Here is a 19,685-nt window from a genome sequence, read left to right on the forward strand (position 1 = left end):
CTTTGACTTATTGTAGAGATGAGGTCTCGCTGCCCAGGCGGGTCTCAAACCCACGGGCTCAGGCAATCCACTCACCTCAGCCTCCCAAAGGCGCGGGATTACAGGCTGAGCCACCGAGCCTGGCTCCAATATTTGCTCTTGAATAAATGAGTAAATGAATGAACTGATAAATGACAACCCTTTACTTCATAGAAACCTGCTCCTGTTTCCTCTTCTACTTAAGCTCTCCATCCTTCTAGTGTTGTTGGTTTTTTCTCCTCCTCTTTATTAAATAACCTCTGACTTTAATGTGAGGAATAGGATCTGTGTACCATTCCTGAGTCCTGGGTCTCGCCTTTTTGTTTCTTGAATGCTTTCTGTGTCAGTGATTAAAGGGTTCTTGTAAAGTCTGGTGTACTGATTCCTCCTTTAGTGCTTCTGCTCCCAGTTTAGGTTCATGTTTCTCTCGGGAAGCCTTGGACAGTCCTAAAATGTTAGCAAAAAGGCAACTCTGACTGTTCCACTTTATTTTTATGTGCTGCTACCTTGCACGTTTTTCAGTTATTTATTCTAGTAGTCTTATATGCTTCTTTCTGTTTTTCTGATTATGGTAGGTTTTTCTCTGATCGTAACTCACTAGGAAATTAGAAAAAAGAGTGACAGGAGGGTTAAGCTTTACACAGTCATGTGATACCCTCTACTCCTCTTCCCTGCTTTGGCTGCTGCTACCTGTCGCCTGGATCTGGTCTCTTAGATTAGGCCAGCTATCTGCTCCTTCTCTTCTCCCTGAGATAGGGATGTCTGAAAACGAAGGTCAAATGTGGTTATAATATTAATGGAAATGTAGATTGTGAATACAGATTGAAAACCTGTAACTACAGATAAAGAAAAAACTATCTTAGTTGAAATTTAGATAGTATCTCTATTTTTAAGAGGAGAAAATTGAAGCATATTAGACAGAAGGTCATAGACTGTATTGGATGTGGACCAGAACTTAGTTTTATATTTCTGTAGGTAAGTATTCAGTTTTTCATCAGAATATTAGATTCACTTGAAGTTCATTTGCAGTAGAATGCAATCATCTAAGATTATGATATCAGGGAATGTGGATTATGCGGAAATATTGCTCTGGAATGCCAAGAATATACAGTAAAATTTCCATTCATTGATGTGAGAAATAAAAGTTTGCTTTTCTCTTTAGTTATCTGAATGGTGGCAAAAGCACAGTTTGTTGCTTAAAGGGGGCATATAGGTAGTAGGTTGTCCAAACATGAAAAAAAGACTCTTAGATGTATAACTCTTTGGCACCCTAGGTGGCTACAGTCTATTAGATTATGGTGGACACTCTTGAACTCACAGAGGGTGTTTAAAACCACTTAAGAGTCTAGGACCCACTATAGACATTTATTATCAAATAAAGGATCACAGGTGAGAGGCATGGGAGAAATTAATTCTCTCTCATTCAATTTTTAGGTGTAGAGCTCTGTTTCAATAACGTCCCTACCTGAACTGGTACTGAAACCCTGCCTGCCTCACAGGGTTGTTGTGAACATTAAATGATTAAATGATTTATGTATAAAGCAGGCTGTAAGCCTTAAAGTGCTGTTCTACATATAAAGAACTTAGTTGAATACTTTAAAACTTGGTTTAATACTTAAAAAAATTTTACTGGCACTTTACAAAGGAAATTAAAATGTTTAGTTGTTTCTTATTTCTATGCATTGTTTTAACAATGTTTATTTTTATTATTTCTAAGGTGGAGTTGACAAAAAATGTATATATTTATGGTGTACAATGTGATCTTTTGATATATGTATACATTGTAAAATGGTTAAATCAAGCTAATCAACATATTCATCACCTCAGATTCTTACCATTTTTGTTGTAGTGTTTATTTGTTGATAGCAGTTGTTTTCCATTTTAGCAACTAATGTGTTATATTGCATTGATTCTAGGGGGCTCGAGTTGGTAGAATAGACGCTTTCGTTCAGAGCTTGGACAAAAATTTTATGGTTCCAGTAGGTGGCGCTATAATTGCTGGCTTTAATGATTCCTTCATTCAGGAAATCAGCAAGATGTATCCAGGTAAATAAATAAGTTGCTCTTCAGAAAAAGTAGCTAACAAAGAGCCATTTGTACATAGGCTACTATAATAAATCTTACTTTCCAAAGCCCCTCCCTTGGCCCTCCTGAATAGAACGTGTTCTTTTTATTTCAGGAAGAGCTTCGGCTTCACCTTCTTTAGATGTGCTTATTACTTTATTATCACTTGGAGCAAATGGCTATAAAAAGCTATTAAAAGAGAGAAAGGTAAGCTTTCCCTTCAGGTGTAGAATAATATTCTTGCTGCACATCACGGGTGTGTTTGCCTATTGGCTTATTGCCCTGGGACGGGTGATATCTTTCACAGTTCTAGGGGATTGAGTCAGACCAAAACCACCTTGGTTAGTTTTTGATTAGTTGTGTCATCCTGTGTATCTAGGTATTCTGGTGAATCTTGGACAGATATTCTGCTTTTATTTTATTTCTAGAAACTCCTGCATTAGGAATTTTTATTAGTTCAGTGTAATTCAATTGATTCAACACTTAACAATAGAGTGTCTTTTTTTTTTTTTGAGTTGGAGTCTCACTCTGTCACTCAGACTGGCGTGCAGAGGCCGCTCCTGGCCACCGCAGCCTCGACCTGCTAGGCTCCGGCAATCCTTCCGCCTCAGCCTTCCAAGCATCTGGAACTACAGGTATATGCTACCACGCCTGGCTAATTTTTGATTTATTGTAGAGATGAGGTCTTGCCAAGTTGCCCAGGTGGGTCTCAAACCCGCGGGCTCAGGCAGTCCACTCACCTCGGCCTCCCAAAGCACTGGGATTACAGGCTGAGCCACCGAGCCCGGCCAATAGAGTGTCTTAAAAGGCAAATGGACTAGTCTTCTTTCTAGTTCTTGGAAGTTTGAAAACTTACTTAGATGTGAGATGTCAGCCACAGGAGGAAGACCTGGGTCAGCAGTGAGCTATCTTTCCACACTAAAATAATATAATTTATCTCTTGCCCCATTTAATTGGTTATGTTGACTGTGAAAAAAGTGACATTTATGCTTGAAAACTGGACTTTATCTCCAACACTGAAAACTAGCTTAATTCAGCACAACTCCAAAAGACAGACAGTGCTGGCAGGACACGTCAGATTAAGGCAGTTTATTCCTCTCCTGTTTGGGAGAGCTAGAGACCTCTGGTACAGTTTTTGTATCTGTATAACTTTCTAGCACTTACAGCTGTGGTCTCTTAGATTTATAATAGGAGTTTGCATATTTTAGTACGTTTTGTATGTATTATCTCATAGATCCTCTAATAGCCTTATGATAACTACATGACAGAAATTTAAAAATTTTGTGTCCTATTTTACCTCAGTCCTTCTTCTCCCACTAATCCAGTCCATGGGAAAGTAATTGTTTATTTTTATTGTGAGGACATTTCTTAAGATTTACATGATATAGAGACATGCTCTGTGTCATTATCTAATGCAAGTTTAAAACCACAGTGAGATACTACTCCACACCTATTATAATGGGACTTGGGTTGTCTCAGATGTCAGTGATTCTTAGCTTTCCTATAACTCATTGTTTCTTCCTGGAAAAGGTATTTGAACTTGAAGATTTTATTTCCCTATTTGTGGATGAAGCAATCTATATCTTGGGCCAGTTCTATTTCTAAAAGACTCTACTAAAGTATTTCTTTCTTTTTTTTTCTTTGAGTTTGAGTCTCACTCTGTTGCCCAGGCTGGAGTGCAGTGGCATGCTCACAGCCACTGCAGCCTCGACCTGCTGGTGTCAGGTGATCCTTTCTCCTCAGCCTTCCAAGTAGCTGGAACTACAGGCATGTGCCATCATGCCCAGCTAATTTTTTGGTTTATTGTAGAGATGTGGTCTCGCCAAGTTGCCCAGGCTGGTCTCAAACCTGTGAACTCAGGCAATCCTTTCTTGGACTCCCAAAATATAGGCATAAGCCACCACACCTGGCCTAGAATATTTCTTAAAAGAGTTACCTTCTGGACTTTGGTCATTATAACCAGGGGAATTGACCTATAACTTAGTAATCCAGTGTGGGACATACTGATAAATTATAAATCAGACATTTTGTATGTCTGAAATTTTTCTTTTTGAGATACAGATGTCTTCAGTTTCTTGGCATCTCATTTTCATTTTTACCCCCATTAGTAAAAATGTCATGGCTCCGCCATCTGAACGGTGACAAGCCCACCTAAAAAGCATGGTTTAAAGAGCAGACCAGTGTTTCCTTGAAATTCAAAGTAGGTGAAGTTGAGTGTGGGATAAGGTTAATTGAGTAAATATTTAACTTACTATATGTTTATTGAGCATACATTATACGGCAGGTATATGTATATTATAGATTATAGATACATACAGGTAATAGCAATAAATAAAACAGATAAAGATACCTGCTTTAATGGGGCACACATTGCCTATGGGGGAGACCAACCATAAATGAACAAAATAATGCATACATTGTAAAGTTTGCTTGAAGGTTAAAAAGTGTTAATGAAAAAAGTAAGAATGCAGTAAGGAGAATTGGGGATGATAAGTAAGTGGCAGGAGTCAATTTTTACATACATTATTTAGGGCAGGCCTCATTGAGAAGGTGACATTTGAGTCGATTTGAAGTTTGAGGGGTATAAACATATGATGGCACCAAGTGTTTCAGGCAGAAAGCCAGTTCCAGGACCATAGGCAGACATGGACTGGAGTGTTTGAGAAGCAGTGACAAGGCTCGTGTGGTTGGAGCAAAGTGAACAAGGAGGAGAGTTGTAGGCCTTGAGGTCAGGACAGTCATGGGTGTGGGGCTGATCATTTAGGGCCTTCTGGTCTTTGCCTCATAATCTTGACTGAAATGGGGAGCCTCTGGAGGATTTTGCATTGAGTGACATGAGCTGACGTGTTTTGAAAGCTAGTTCTGGCTGTTGTTTTGAGAATAAATTAGGGAGGCAGCGGTAGAAGTTGGGATACCTGCTAGGAGGCATTTACAGTGGTCAGGGAGTGATGTTGGCTCGGGGCTAGATAGTGGCAGGGGAGGTGATGAGAAGTGGTAGAGTACAGGCTTGTTTTCAAGATCGAGCCTATAGGATTACCTGATGGACGGGTTATGCAAGAGAAAGAGAAGTCAAGAATGATTCTGAATCTGAGCAATTGAAAGGAAGCCTCTAGAGGTTTTGTGGGGAGACCAGGAGTTCAGTTTTGGACAAAACTGAATTTGGGATGTCCGTTTGCCTCAAAATAGAGATGTAAAATAGAGAGCAGGATATGATGTATAAGTCTAGTAGTAGAGAGAACTGGACTGGGGATAAGAATTGTGGAGTTCATTGGCCAGTACACTAGTTGAGACTGCAAGAGAGTTAGTTTCAACAGAAAAGAGGTATAAGGACTGAGCTATGGGACACTGCAGCATTAAGAGGCCTGAGAACAGAAAAGGGACCAGCAAAGGAAATTTAAAACATTTAGTTATGTGAGAGGAAAAGCAAGAGCGTGGAGTCCTGGAAGCCAAGTGAGGAAGTACAGTCATCTCTGGGGATTGGTTTCAAGACTCCCTCAGATGGCAAAATCTGTGGATGCTGAAGTCCCTTATATAAAATGGTGTAGACTGGGCTTGGTGGCTCAGCCTGTAATCCCAGCACTTTGGGAGGCTGAGGCGAGTGGATTGCCTGAGCCCACAGGTTCGAGACCAGCCTAGGCAATTTGGCGAGACCTCGTCTCTACAATAAATCAAAAAATTAGCTGGGCGTGGTAGCGTGCACCTGTAGTTCCGGCTAATTGGGAGGCTGAGGCGGAAGGATCGCCTGAACCCAACAGGTTGACACTGGGGTGGCTGTGAGTGTGCCATGGCACTCCAACCTGGGTGATGGAGTGAGACTTCAATTCCAAAAAAAATTATAAATAAAAAATAGTAATAATAAAATGGTGTAGTAGTTGCATATGACTCAGGCACTTCCTCCCGTCTTCTCTAGAGTACCAGACAATACCCAATACAATGTAACACTTTAGAAGTGGTTGTATTGTTTAGGGAATGATGTCAAGAAAAGAAGTCTGTACAAGTTCAGTACAGATACAATTTTTTTCCAAATATTTCTGATCCATAGTTAGTTGAATCCATGGAGTAGGAACTCATGGATACAGATGGCCAATTGAGTATAAGGAGGAGGGAGTAACTAACACAGCCGTTGCCACTGACTGGTACGTCAAATTCAGCAGGAAAATTTGTTAAAAATGCTGTTGTCTGAGTCCTACTCCTGACCTACTGAATCTAAATCTGCCTGCCACATAGTCCTTGTTACAGTAATTTACTCTTTTCCTGATCCCCAATCTTGGTCTACTCTAATTTGTCATATTGTAGAGCAGTGCCAGATTAATATTCTGAAAATACATCTTTCTTTAAGCTATTTTGCTTTGGCTTCTGGTTGCCTGCAAGACAAAGTCGAGACTCCTTAGCCTGCCATAACGATCCTTTATAATCTGATCCCATTTCTTTTAGAGCAGCATTGTGCCCTGCTCATTCATTTGTTTAATCAAGCAAATATTGATGTTTAGATCCTAAGGTTAAATTCACAAGCAAGACTGGCCTAGTTTTTTCCTTCATGGACATTACAGTTTGGGGGACATCTGGATATTAAGTAAAGAGCTACAAATCTGATGAGACTATGAAGTGAACAGCAAAGTATATGAGAGCATCTATCACCAAACCCAGCCAGGGCACCTGCCCCAGCTCAGAAAGGGTCAGGAAAGACTTCCCTGGAGAAGTGACAGTGCATTTATTCATTGCCATTCATGGTGTGTTCATTTGTTGGCACTGATGGCTAGTGTAACCCTGAACTCTGAAAGGGCATTTTGTTTTATTTTTCTTAATTTTTTAAAATTTGGAATCTCACTCTGTTGCCCAGGCTGAAGTGCCATGGCATACTCAGGGCTACCCCAGCATCTACCTGCTAGGCTCTGGTGATCCTTCCGCCTCAGCCTTCTGAGTAACTGGAACTACAGGCGTACACTACGATGCCCAGCTAATTTATTTATTTATTTTTTTATTGTAGGTCTTCTCAAATTGCCCAGGTTGGTCTCAAACCCCTGGACTCAGGCAGTCTTTTAGAGTGTATTCACATTCAGTACGTCAGGAGTAGGTTCAGACAACTGCATTTTTGACAAATTTTCCTGATGAATTTGACTTATCAGTGGCAATGGCTGACACTCACATTTTGGGACTCATTGTTTTGGGGCATACAGGTAACTTGTATGTTTGATAGCAGCTTGGAGAAGTAACATAATATGTCATAGCATTTTAATATTTATACATCGGTAGATATTATTTTATCACATTTGAGATGGGATGAATAAATATCCCAAATAACAGAGCTTGGAAATAAAACTTTTAGTTGGCTGTATTAGTTTCTGATCTTCTGGAGTCTTTTTTCTTAACTATAAAAATAGTTAATAATATGAAATATTTGCTATGATAAACCAATTCAAGTCTTGGGTAATTTTGTAATTGAACTTATTTAATTAGCAAATTAAACTGAGAGTTTTGAGTACACACTTCTAAACAATGACCATTAGGTGTCTGAAATGAGACTTGGGTCTTGATGATGGGTAGTTGGGAGACTAGAGCCCCTGAGATTTTGCTCATCACATGTTTGTTGAATAAACACGGTATTTGGGAACACTGGGTCACATGTTGTACAGTCATCTCTTACTTTACACGGAATAAGTATCTTTCTGAAAAATTGCTCAGAAAGCAAATTTTATACACTTTTATACACACACACACACACACACACACACACACATTTTTTAAAAGAGATACGGTCTCACTATGTTGCCCAGGCTGGTCTTGAAATCCTGAGCTCACATCATGCTCTGCCTCAGCCTCCCAAGTGACTGAGTCCCACGGGTGTGTGCCACTGCACCCAGCTGAAAATGGTATTTTGATATTGACTTTCACGTGAATTCTATGTTTTTTTTTTGTTTTTGCTTTTTTAAAGGGAATGCTCTGCAGAATTCTGTGTTATTATAGAAATATTTTTCTACATGGATATAGTTGAAAACGTGTGTAAAGGGATGGTGATTACCTGTTGTGTATAACAGGTACTGTACTTCTGAGAGTAGTACTTGCCCAGCAGAAACACTTTTCTTACCTTAGCATTTTGGAATTGTTGATTTTGGGGTGTCTTGTCATCTTTTTGGAATCTTAAGAATTTCTTTTATATCTTGCTTCTGTCTTTTGGCACTTTAAACGACTTGAAGATGATTCCAAAGGCCGATGCATGTGTGCATTTTGCTTGGCATGAATGAAAATTCACCTGCTTTGAGGATGACCTGCAGGAATATGTAGCTCAGCTAGTGAATAGATCCAGCAGGCAGCTCGGTTTCATTGGGACTTTGTTCTTTATATCACCAGGTAAACATTTTATGGGAGAATTTTTTATGTTGTAGTGGTAGTCATGAATTGGGTGACTCCATCTCGCATGTCAGGGGGCAGCTCTCTGTAACGTCCAGAACGTTGTTCTTTTCCTTTTATCTAGATGTGTAGAGTAAAATACACAGGGACGGGACAAGAACAGGATTAGAGCTACAATGGATTATCTTGTGTTTGTAGGAGTCCTGCTATCTAATGGTGGGGTTTTTTTAACCCTGAAAACTTTTGGGCTAGGGGATAGATAGATGGGTGAGGAACTAACATTTTTATGAATGTCTGCTCTATGCCAGGAACTGCGCTTGGTTCATTAAATTTATTATTTCCTGTAATACTTAGAGCAAGTTTATGAGGTAGGAATCATCCCCATTTTACAGATGAAATTGAGGCCCAGAGAAGTTCAGTATTGCCCAGTACCACATATAAGTACCAGAACTGCCGTCAAGGCCTAGGTCTGTGTGATGTTCAGGTCTGCGCTTTCTGTCTTACCACTGTCCTCTCACTATTTCTGGTCTCTCATCCATCACTGAGGGAGTGATCACTTGCTCTGGGCTAGTCCTTGGAACCATAGCGATGGTGACCCCATGACCTCCTACTATGTCTGGTGGAGGCATGTAAAACCCTAAAGACTCTCAATATACTAATTGGTTGTATTTAAAATTCTACGCATATAATGTACATGTAACAGAATATCTATAGGAGTAACTGTCAGATTATTAAAGTGCTCATTTGAGACCTCTGTCATTGTAAGTGAATAAAAGTTTGCTGCCTTTTTTTTTTTTTTTTTTTTGAGTCAGGGTCTCACTTGTCACCCAGGCTGGAGTGCAGTGGCACTATCACAATTCACCATAACCTCGAATTCCTGGGCTCAGGCGATACTCCCACTTCTGCTTCCTGAGTAGCTGGGACCACAGGCACACGCCACCATGCCCAAGTAATTTTTTAAAAGTTTTGTAGAGATGGGATCTCGCTATGTTGCCCACACTGGTCTTGAGCCCCTGGGCGCGAGGAATCCTCCCAACTCCACCTCTCAAAGTACTGGGATTATAGGTATGAGCCACCAATCATGCCTGGCCAAGAGTTTAACTTTTAACAACTTCATTCAATAGGCAGGTTTTTCTGTTGAAAAATGTGGATGTCCTCCATAAACCATAATTGCATATATGTAGCATAAATATTGTATTTTTATTGGATTTGTTGCAAAAGTAAGGGCCTCTTTGGTTTAAATGGACTTACTCTTGAACTGTGAAAGTGTAATCGTGATGGTTTATTGGATCGGCTCTGGAGAAGCTGAGGCAAAGCTATTCTGCTCTAGCCAGAGCTATTTATACACCATCACCGAGAGCTTCCTTCTTATATTCTTGGTGTTATTGCATACTAAAAAGGAGTGTTAAACGAAAACTTGGGATTTTTTTTTTTTAATTCCATGCCCTTATTCACCACAATGATATTTTTAGAGGTTATTTCATCTAGCTGTATCTTCTCAGTAAAGGCTTTATCTTTTTTCACAGTAGAGGCAGACAAGAACTCAGCTTGAAGTCATTTCTTCCCAAACCTTCCATTTGAAGGGTGAAAGGATCAGAGGGAGTAGAACTCTGGGTGTGAATTGAGCCTCTGTGCCCTTAGCCCCTTCCTGATCATCACATTTGCTTCATTGAGGGAAGAAATAACCTGAATTTCACCCCTTTAAGAAAAAGGGTTAAAATGTGAGAGACTGTTTCTTTGAGTTTCTCTGTGCCAAAAGAAAGATCAGTCTTGGGAGTTTATCTTCACTTCTGTTTTGCTTCTGGAGAAGACCATTGTTCTGCTGAATAGGGCAGGCAGGCAGTCATTTATTGTTGCAGATATCTGCTGAATTGGACAAATGCCGAAGAGGAGTGACAGCACTAGGGCTGCTCCAACGCCTGGAATTTGTGAGCTAAAGCCTGGAGGACAAACCGAGTTCTAAAAGTACATCAGACACATCACTTCAAGCAGTGTCCTTACAGCAGAGCTAACTTTGGAAACATTAGTCTACTTGCAGCCCTATAAGTGAGGCCGTTGAAGTGTCTGATTTCAGGCTTGGATATGGGGCCTTCAGCTGCTTGAGTGCAGCTCCGTGGCTTCTGAGGCGAGGCCTGCCCGGTGTGCGTGGGGCCTTTTAACTGGCCCCAGTCGTGGAAGCGGCATCTCGCGTTTAGTTAGTTCCATGTTCCTCAGATGTGGGCATCTGGGTGCTTGGATATTTACCTGTAGTCTGTCATCCATCCATCCATTCATGCTATCATTGAAATGGTAGACTACTTATTATGTTTCCCTTATGATTTATTACCCACCTTATGAGACTTTCGTAATAATATGTGAGGCTCTATTTTTCTCTTATCCTCTAACATGAAACAGTATGTTTTGAAAGACATGATTACATAAGACCTTTTCATTTAAAACTTCGTGAATTATGCACATCTTTGGATTCTGGGAGGGATAGGCTGGATGTTGGGTTTCCTGACTGCAAATCAGTTTGCAAAAGGCCATCCAAAAGATAATGCATAATATAATTCAACTTCTCTTCCATTAACATCTTGAACTATGGTGTAAAGTGTCGTATTTTTATTCTAGAAATATAGCTGACATTAGCATTCGGGTATACAGTTCAGTTATGTCTAGTGAAAAGTCTTTTAAAATTAAGTTAAATACAGCACAAAGGACATAGAAAATCAATAATATTTCATTTCTTTTAAGTAGTATCTTTCTGTATACATTTGCTTGGGCTGCTTATAAATTTCTTTCTTTTCAGAAGTATTTTATAATAAATGTCAGTTATAGATTTAACTGTAGCAAAAAATAGTACAGGTTCTATTGTACCTTTAATATATCAGATAAAAAACTGCTTAGCTAAGTATTAGTGTAGGATAGCAGTACAGTCTCCTAGACAATATTTTTTAAATGTAGTAATATTAATAGGGAGAGCATTTAGGACCCTAATATGTGTTATATTGTAGAATTCAGTATATTGTCCTTTAAGATATTTAAAGCTTATTTGTTTATTGGTTTACCGCATAATCCTTTACACAGATTAGACATACTATAAATATTTGCTAATGAATGTGAACTTGATTCAGAAAAAAATTTAAATGTAATTACTGCCATATATACAAGATTTAATTACTTAATATTATCTTTTTTTTTTTTTTTGAGTTGGAGTCTCACTCTGTCACCCAGACTGGAGTGCAGTGGCCGCTCCCGGCCACCGCAGCCTCGACCTGCTGGGTTCCAGCGATCCTTCCACCTCAGCCTTCCAAGTAGCTGGAACTTCAGGCGCACGCTACCACGCCCGGCTAATTTTTTGATTTATTGTAGAGATGAGGTCTCGCCAAGTTGCCCAGGCAGGTCTCGAACCCGCGGGCTCAGGCAATCCACTCACCTCAGCCTCCCAAGGCGCGGGATTACAGGCTGAGCCACTGAGCCCGGCTAATATTATCTTTATAGTATAAAATATCTGTCCTAACATTAGCTACAGTTAAAACAGAATTCTTGTGGTTTTAGCAAGTGATTGATAGAACTGGTTAAAACCAACTTGTTAAAGTATTAGAACTTGAACATAGGGCAAATTCGGTTTTTTAATAGCTGTGTATGCATCAGTAAGTTTGAAAGCACCCTCTAGGGGTGTTACTAAGGAAACATTCCTCTTTTTTCAAAAATAGCTAACTCAAGTACAGATTAAGTATCCATCAGTTTCCTCTTGTTCTACAAGTATGACCATGCTGGTATTTAATGTGGCTGCCAACGTAAATAGAACAATGTCTTGAATTGGTCTTTACCACTGATGCCTGTAAACTGGAGAAAACTTTCTTCCTTAATATAGGTTTAAGAATAAGTGAATGCTGGGTGTGGCTTTGGCTCTCGTTGTTGTTGGGGGGAAAATGTAGGGGTCTGTAAAAGGTATTTCCTGGCTGTCAGATCTGTTTCTACTTATGAGAGACTCATGAATTTGAGAGTAGTAGAGAATTAGACAGAGACCAATTAAGACTTGGGAGAATAAATAGATGAAGAAAACTCAGCGTTTAATATCTAAATGAAAAAAAAACAAAAACCAAGTTAGGCATAGCGGTGCACACCTTGTAATCCCAGCTACTCCGAGGCTGAGACAGGAGAATTGTCTGAGCCCTGGAATCTGAGGCAGTTGTGAGCCATGATCATGCCACTGCACTCCAGCTTGGGTGACAGAGTAAGACCCTTGATTCAAAAAAAAAAAAATAGAACATTTAAATTAGTGACCTAGTTACTTTATAGGAGATGAAAATATATAAATGAAACCCAGGGATCCTACTATTCATTAACACTAGTGTGATACTAAAAGATTAAGGATTGTTCTACATTCTGGGGAAACTGTTGACTTATTTGTAATTATTAAGATAACCCATTTGAAGCCAGGTACGGTGGCTCATATCTGTACTCCCAGCACTTTGGGAGGCAGAGGTGAGAGATCGCCTGAGTTCAGGGGTTTGAGACCAGCCTTTGCAACGTAGCTAGATCTTGCCTCTACAATAAATAAAAAAAGTAGCCAGTCATGGTGGTGCATACCTGTAGTTCCAGCTACTTGGAAGGCTGAGGCGGAAGGATTGCCCCAGCCCAACAGGTTGATGCTTCAGTGACTGTGAGTGTGCCACTGCATTCCAGCCTGGGTGATAGAGTGAGACTTCAACTCAAAAAAAAAAAGTAATAATCCATTTGATTATCTTATTATTTTACCTTCTGAAGTATTATTGGAATACTGGCTTAAGAAAAGGAGGCTAGGAGCTAGGTGTTGTGGCTTACACTGTGGGAGGCCGAGGCAAGAGAATTTCCTGAGTCCAGGGGTTTGAGACTAGCCTGGGCAACTTGCGAGACCTCATCTCTACAATAAATTAAAGAATTAGCTGGGTGTGGTGGCACGCACCTGTAATTCCAGCTACTTAGAAGGCTGAGGCAGAAGGGTTGCCTGAACCGAGCAGGTCAAGGCTGTGGTGGCCCTGAGCATGCCATTGCACTCCAACTTAGGTGACAGCATAAGGCGTCTTATATGTCTAAGAAAAGATAATTTTTTCTCTATTTCTGCAGATAATAATGACTTTTGCCTCCTTAAATATTTTTCTATACTTATAAAGACAAAAGAGGAAGGCTTATCACGTGTAATAGTAAGTTATTGATAGCGTAATTGGCAATTGTGAGCATTAACTTTTTGAATATAAAAAGATTAAAATTTCTTAAATGCTCTGTCTAAAATTTTGTAATTCCAATACACTGAGAATTAATCGTATAGGATATCCTAAACTTAAGGATGATTACCAGTTTAACAATTTTTAGGCCAGGATATACGTACTGTGTTGACAAGAGTAAAAATGTCTGTGATCTTAAGTAGACTCATTAATAATTTATCAGTCTGCTAAGAATTTTCCTTTTCTCTTTGTCCTTATCTAATAAAGGATGGAGTTAGTCATCTCTGTTCTTTGGATAGCTCTCTGGGGCCCAGTGTGGGATCAGAGTATCTAACCTTACCTTACGAAGAAACAAAAGCAGCCTTTTGGCCTTTGAATTGTCATTTCTTACTGTGTCCACTTGGGCACTCTGTTAGCACATAGCTGTTTGATGAATCTTTAGAGTTTATATGTTTTGACTGGATGGAGGAGGCCAGTACAAATGGGTCCATCAGCTGCAGACATTCTTGGACAGATTTTTATTTCAACACTTTTTAAAGGCTTCATGAGAAGAAGAAAGTAAAATTTTAAGTCAAATACTTGCCAACTTAATATTTGTAACTTTGTTAAACTGCTCTTATATACATATGACATCTTATAAAATTACTTTTTTTATTTCATTTTTTACTATTGAATATACGTTATTTTGAGAGTAGGACAGTTTTTAGTTTTGGTTGCTATATTCTTTTATTCTTTTTTTTTTTTTTTTAAAGAGACAGGTTTTGCTATTGGCATTGAACTCCTGGACTCAAAGGATCCACCCACCTCAACCTTCCAAGTGGCAGGGACTGCAGGAGTTGCTATTGTCTTTTTTTTTTTTTTTTGAGTTGGAGTCTCACTCTGTCACCCAGGCTGGAATGCAGTGGCATGCTCGCGGCTACCCTGCAACCTCCACATGCTGGGCTCAGGCGATTCTTCCGCCTCAGCCTTCCACATAGCTGGAACTACAGTATACACTACCACACCTGGCTAATATTTTGATTTATTGTGGAGATGAGGTCTCGCCAAGTTGTCCAGGCTGGTCTCGAACTCCTGAGTTCAGGCAATCCTGTCACCTTGGCCTCCCAAAGTGCTGGGATTATAGGCTTGAGCCACTGGCACCTGGCCAATGTAGTCTTTTAATTGAATTAAGGGATTGTTCATTTTCACTCCATAGGCTTTAAAGGACATATATTTTTGAACTACCTTTTCCTAGGTAACCTATATACTAAAGTCTGACATATTTTTCTTGGTGTTGAAGCCAAAGTGGTGGAAGATGACAGTGTCCTTTTTCATTTTAGCGGGTAGTAATAGGTGGCATTCACTTACGCAAATACATGACATAATGTCAGATTGTGGGGAGTATAGTGAAGGAACCAAAATAGTAATTGTGTTGGAAGGAGATGAGGAGCTGAGTAGGCAGAGTTGGAGAGTTACTTCAATAGGAAGGTAACAAAGAAAGTTCTCCTGAGCATTTGGCAGAAGGGGCCACTCAGAGAGTGAGCTGGGACATGTGGTGCGGGCACAGAGACTTGGGCACGAGAACAGTTGGAAAGGATGCTGGTGGATGTGACAAGTGCTCAGGGAGGGAAGAGGCGATGACTGGGCTGGGTATATTGGCGGGTCCCATCTTCCAGGGCTTTAGAGGGGAGAAATGTGGGTTTTTAATGGTCCCAGGAAGAAGTCATCAGGGGAGGAGCATGACCCCTTTCATGCTTTGGAAAGGCCACTCTGGCTGCTGAGGGTGGAGCAGATGATAAAGGGGTGGGAGCAGGCAGAGAAGTCATTTCGGGTCTGTTGCTGTGTCCAGGGAAGAGGTTGCTGGCTGCTTGACCTGTAGTGGTAGCCTTGAGGTTCTGAGAAGAAGATGGGTTTGTGAGAGATACATGACAGCCCAAGGCAGGAAACGTGCTGCTGCTTTGCCTTGACTGAGTCCTGTGGCTTCTGATAGTTGTGGCACTTTGAATTTCATTAAATGGTGGCAAAGAGGATAATTGATCCTAGGGCACATGGATGAGTTAATTTACAGTACAGACTTCATACCTATCCAGTTTTTTCTTACTAAATCTGGCAAGTTGCAGTTAAATATTTGATTTGTTTTTAGTGTGACATTTTTTTTGTTGCAGGAAATGTTTTCATATTTGTCCAACCAACTAAAGACGCTGTCAGAAGCCTACAATGAAAGACTGTTGCATACACCTCACAATCCCATATCTTTAGGTAATTTTTTTGTTTCTAAAAGAGAAAAAAAAAAATAACAAAAAACTTCTGATACATCCCTGGGAGGAAGGTGGTGTTGCTAGAAATAGAACTCTTTTTGGTTACAGTGATATTTCTAAATTCATTACAGTATTAATTGGGAAATTGAAAAAGTTTAGTTAGCCTTTTGAAATGCTTTAATGTACTTCTAAGATAAAACCTATACACTGCAAGAATCAGAATCAATATTATGTATTATAATGAATATATGGAAAATAATACTTTAAGTCTTGCTTCTAACTAGAATACTTTGGTCATTAGTAAGAATTACATAAGTAATTTAACTTTTTCTTATTAACAAAATACCAACATATCAGAAATTAAAGCTCTTAAAATTTTTTTTTTTTTTTTGAGTTGGAGTCTTACTCCGTTGACCAGGCTGAGTGCAGTGGCACACTCACGGCCACCCCAGCGTTGACCTGACCCCAGTGTTGACCTGCTGGGCTCCAGCGTTGACCTGCTGGGCTCCGCCTCAGCCTTCCAAGTAGCTAGAACTATAGGCACATGCTACCACGCCCAGCTAATTTTTGATTTGTTGGAGATACGAGGTCTCGCCAAGTTGCCCAGGCTGATCTCTAACCCATGGGCTCAGGCAATCCATAAAATATTTTTTAATACTATTATTATTTATTTTCTTTAGCCTTTGCATGTAGAGAAACTTCTATTTATGGTAATTTTATTTGTTTAATAAAGACTATATATTTTTGGCATTAATAATAGGGACTAAAAACAATAATGTGAATGTTGACTTTTATGCATTTAACTAAGTTTTAAGCTTTATAATTACCCCTTTTTAAAATTGTGAATATGTATAATATAACATGTTTCATAGTTTACAAACATCTGGGGAAAGTGAATCATTCATAACTGAAATCTTTTTCTGGATGAATTTTAATAAACGACATTTATTGGAAAAATTTACTCTCTGGAAGGGTGAAGTGGAAATTCTATTTCTGATTCTGTGTATGCTAATTTATATTAGAATATTTTTATCTGATATGCAAACAAATCCCTGTTGTGATTTATTAAGTGCGTTAAAGTGAAATTGTGCCACTTGATAAAGAATACAAAGTATTGTCTTCATTGTTTTTTGCGTGATTTTTGTGCTGGCAAACCAAGGCTTATGGGATACTTTTTTCTCTTTCAGCCATGACTCTTAAAACACTAGATGAGCACCATGACAAAGCTGTCACTCAGCTTGGCTCAATGCTTTTTACCAGACAGGTTTCTGGAGCCAGGTAAATATGTTTAAAAAGGACTTGAGTTTATTTGGTTTTTCAAAGTTAACTCTAATGATATCTTTCCTCAACAATAGCCTCCAGGTATACGCTGGACTGTTCCTGCGAGTTAATCATGGAGTACAGGAATACTGAGGTAGAGAATCTGTGAAGCTGTTGTAGCCTACCTGTGGACTGCCTATGCCTGAGATAGTCACAGGAATATAGGAACCTTCTTTGTTTTAGTAGACATTCAGAAACAAAGTTTTATTACCTTTCTCTACAGATTTTTGACTTTGTTTCCTTTGTTAGATGATCTTCAGTGGTGTCACATTATGATTTTAGAAGTAGATCGTCTTCATTATTACATGCAAGTGAAAGTATTTTTAAGGAAAAGCCTGCTTCCTAAACTTTTAATTAAAGGGTTACTGGTTTTTACTTTTTTCTCTTAGAAATATGTGTACTTTTTTCTTTTATAAATATGAGTACTTTTTTCTCTTATAAATAGTGTACTTTTTTCTCTTATAAATATGTGGCATGAATGAATCTCAGTTCATTTTAGATTTGATGAGGTCAGAGAAAAATGACTTGAAAAGAAATTCTTGCTCTAAATACTTTTCTTTACATACTTCTATTAAGGAATGTTTCTCTGACTACCCAGAGGTAGAGATTTTATATCAAAAGACAACCTTTTGAAAGAAAAACCTTAGATTAGCTCACCTTTTACCTTGAACCCTTGTTGGTATTCAGTATCGTTTTGACATTTCTAAAATGGTTTTCTTGACCTTGCTTTTAGTGTTTAAAATTATTTGCCTTTATGTTTAGGTTGAGCTTAATTGACTTGTTTAAAAAAAATAAGCGAAATGATTAGAAATCTGCTCATAAGTATGCCAGTTAGGCTTAGAAAGTGCAAGTGCCATTGCTGAATATTATTGTTTGCTGACTACCACTCAGCTACAAGCAGTTACATAATTTCTTCTGGATCCTTGCTTTAAAACTTTCCATTGCATAGCACTAATCAGATGGTTGGACTTTTAGTTTATTGATTATTAAAGTGGTTTGGCTTGCAAATTTCAATATTCCAGTAAAGTATATATGGTGTGAAGTTAGATCCATATGTGACACAAAAACAATTAATTTTCCTTTTACCTCTTTGAAGAAGATGTGAAGGTATTTGAGGTTTCTAGAGCTTGGAGCTCTTTCTTAGAAGATAAGTAAATGGTAACCACCTAGCAAGACTTTTCCCTGTCAAATAGCAGTGTACTGTATAATTTCATTTTAAGACCAACACAGTCTATTTGCATAGGCCGTGATTTATGGCTGTTTTTAAACTTCTTAATAAGTGGATATAAGGTTTAGTAGCACTTACCTTTTGTTTATGGTGACATTCTGTTAACATCACCAGACATATTAAATTGGTAAATCTTTCCCCTTTCAGGGTTGTGCCTCTTGGGTCTGTGCAAACTGTGAGTGGCTACACTTTCAAAGGCTTTATGTCACATGCGAATAATTACCCTTGTGCTTACCTCAATGCCGCATCAGCCATCGGAATGAAGATGCAGGATGTGGACTTGTTCATAAAGAGACTTGATAAGTGTTTAAAGACAGTAAGAAAAGAACAAGGTAAACAGTGTGATGTATCTGGAGGTGACAATTACAACAAAACTGAAGATGTGGATATTGACGAAATGGCTTTAAAACTAGATGGTGTTCGTCTTGACACATACCAGGATGCTTCTTCCTGACATGTGAAAGGTTTCTTCTTGATCATTTGAAAGAAGTGATGAGGCTATAATATAAACAAGCACTGTAAAGGCAAGACTTGAGACTACTGAATTGAGAATTCCATGGGGAAAATTCTATCAGTCAAGGAATGTGGGCCATGGTCTAGAATAGCCACTGGTGATTGTTATGTTTTCTGTTCTTAGACTGCCTCAATCCTTAGCATCTTAAAAGGTGATATGATACAGTTAGCATTTTTCTAATTGTTAGACTATCTGTCAGTTATGCATCATAATTCAGCTAATTCTTACTAGTGAAATGACAGTAAAATTACCTCTAATTCTTTTTGAAATGTAGAATGCTTCTTCCTAACCATTCTCCACCATTTCACAAATTACTTATATTTCTGATCACAGAGAATTGAGAAAGATCTCCAATGCTACTAATTACAAATGTTGTTGAGGTATGTAGGCCACAATATGATATGCCTATAAAATAGACATTCCCCAGGGAAGCAGAGTCAAGGTATAAACTTTAGTTTGACCCCAAAACAGTGGTGCTCATATCTTGCTTGTATCTGAGCAGCATCTGGGGACATCTTTGACTGTCACAACTAGTGAGATGCTATTGACATCTAGAGGGTAGGGGCCAGGGGTACTGCCCAATATCCTACAATTCACAAGATGACTTCCTACAACAAAGAATTATCCAGCTCAAAATTTCAGTAGTGCTGAAGTTGGAAAACGCTGCTCTAAAGAAATGAACTCCTTGATTAAAGAGACGTTGTCCATGGCAACTTTAATTATTCAACAGTATGTCAAAGGAGACAGCTTTATAAATGCTATCAAAC

The 19,685-nt window shown here is 39.0% G+C and overlaps 1 protein-coding gene across 1 annotated transcript in view; it reads left to right on the forward strand.

The window, feature by feature from the left end:
• Positions 1–19,187, forward strand: part of SEPSECS (Sep (O-phosphoserine) tRNA:Sec (selenocysteine) tRNA synthase) — a 34,922-nt gene extending 15,735 nt beyond the window's left edge. Inside the window, exons 7-11 of the mRNA XM_008059451.2 lie at positions 1,935–2,064; positions 2,198–2,289; positions 15,764–15,857; positions 17,044–17,134; positions 18,552–19,187. Coding sequence (XP_008057642.2) covers positions 1,935–2,064; positions 2,198–2,289; positions 15,764–15,857; positions 17,044–17,134; positions 18,552–18,858 — 714 coding nt within the window. The 3' untranslated portion in view covers positions 18,859–19,187. The remainder of the gene's footprint in view (positions 1–1,934; positions 2,065–2,197; positions 2,290–15,763; positions 15,858–17,043; positions 17,135–18,551) is intronic.
• The last annotated feature ends 498 nt before the right edge of the window (positions 19,188–19,685 follow it).

Source organism: Carlito syrichta, unplaced genomic scaffold, assembly GCF_000164805.1.
Source record: "Carlito syrichta isolate Samal-C Ts95f unplaced genomic scaffold, Tarsius_syrichta-2.0.1 Scaffold304090, whole genome shotgun sequence".
Lineage (NCBI taxonomy): Eukaryota > Metazoa > Chordata > Mammalia > Primates > Tarsiidae > Carlito > Carlito syrichta.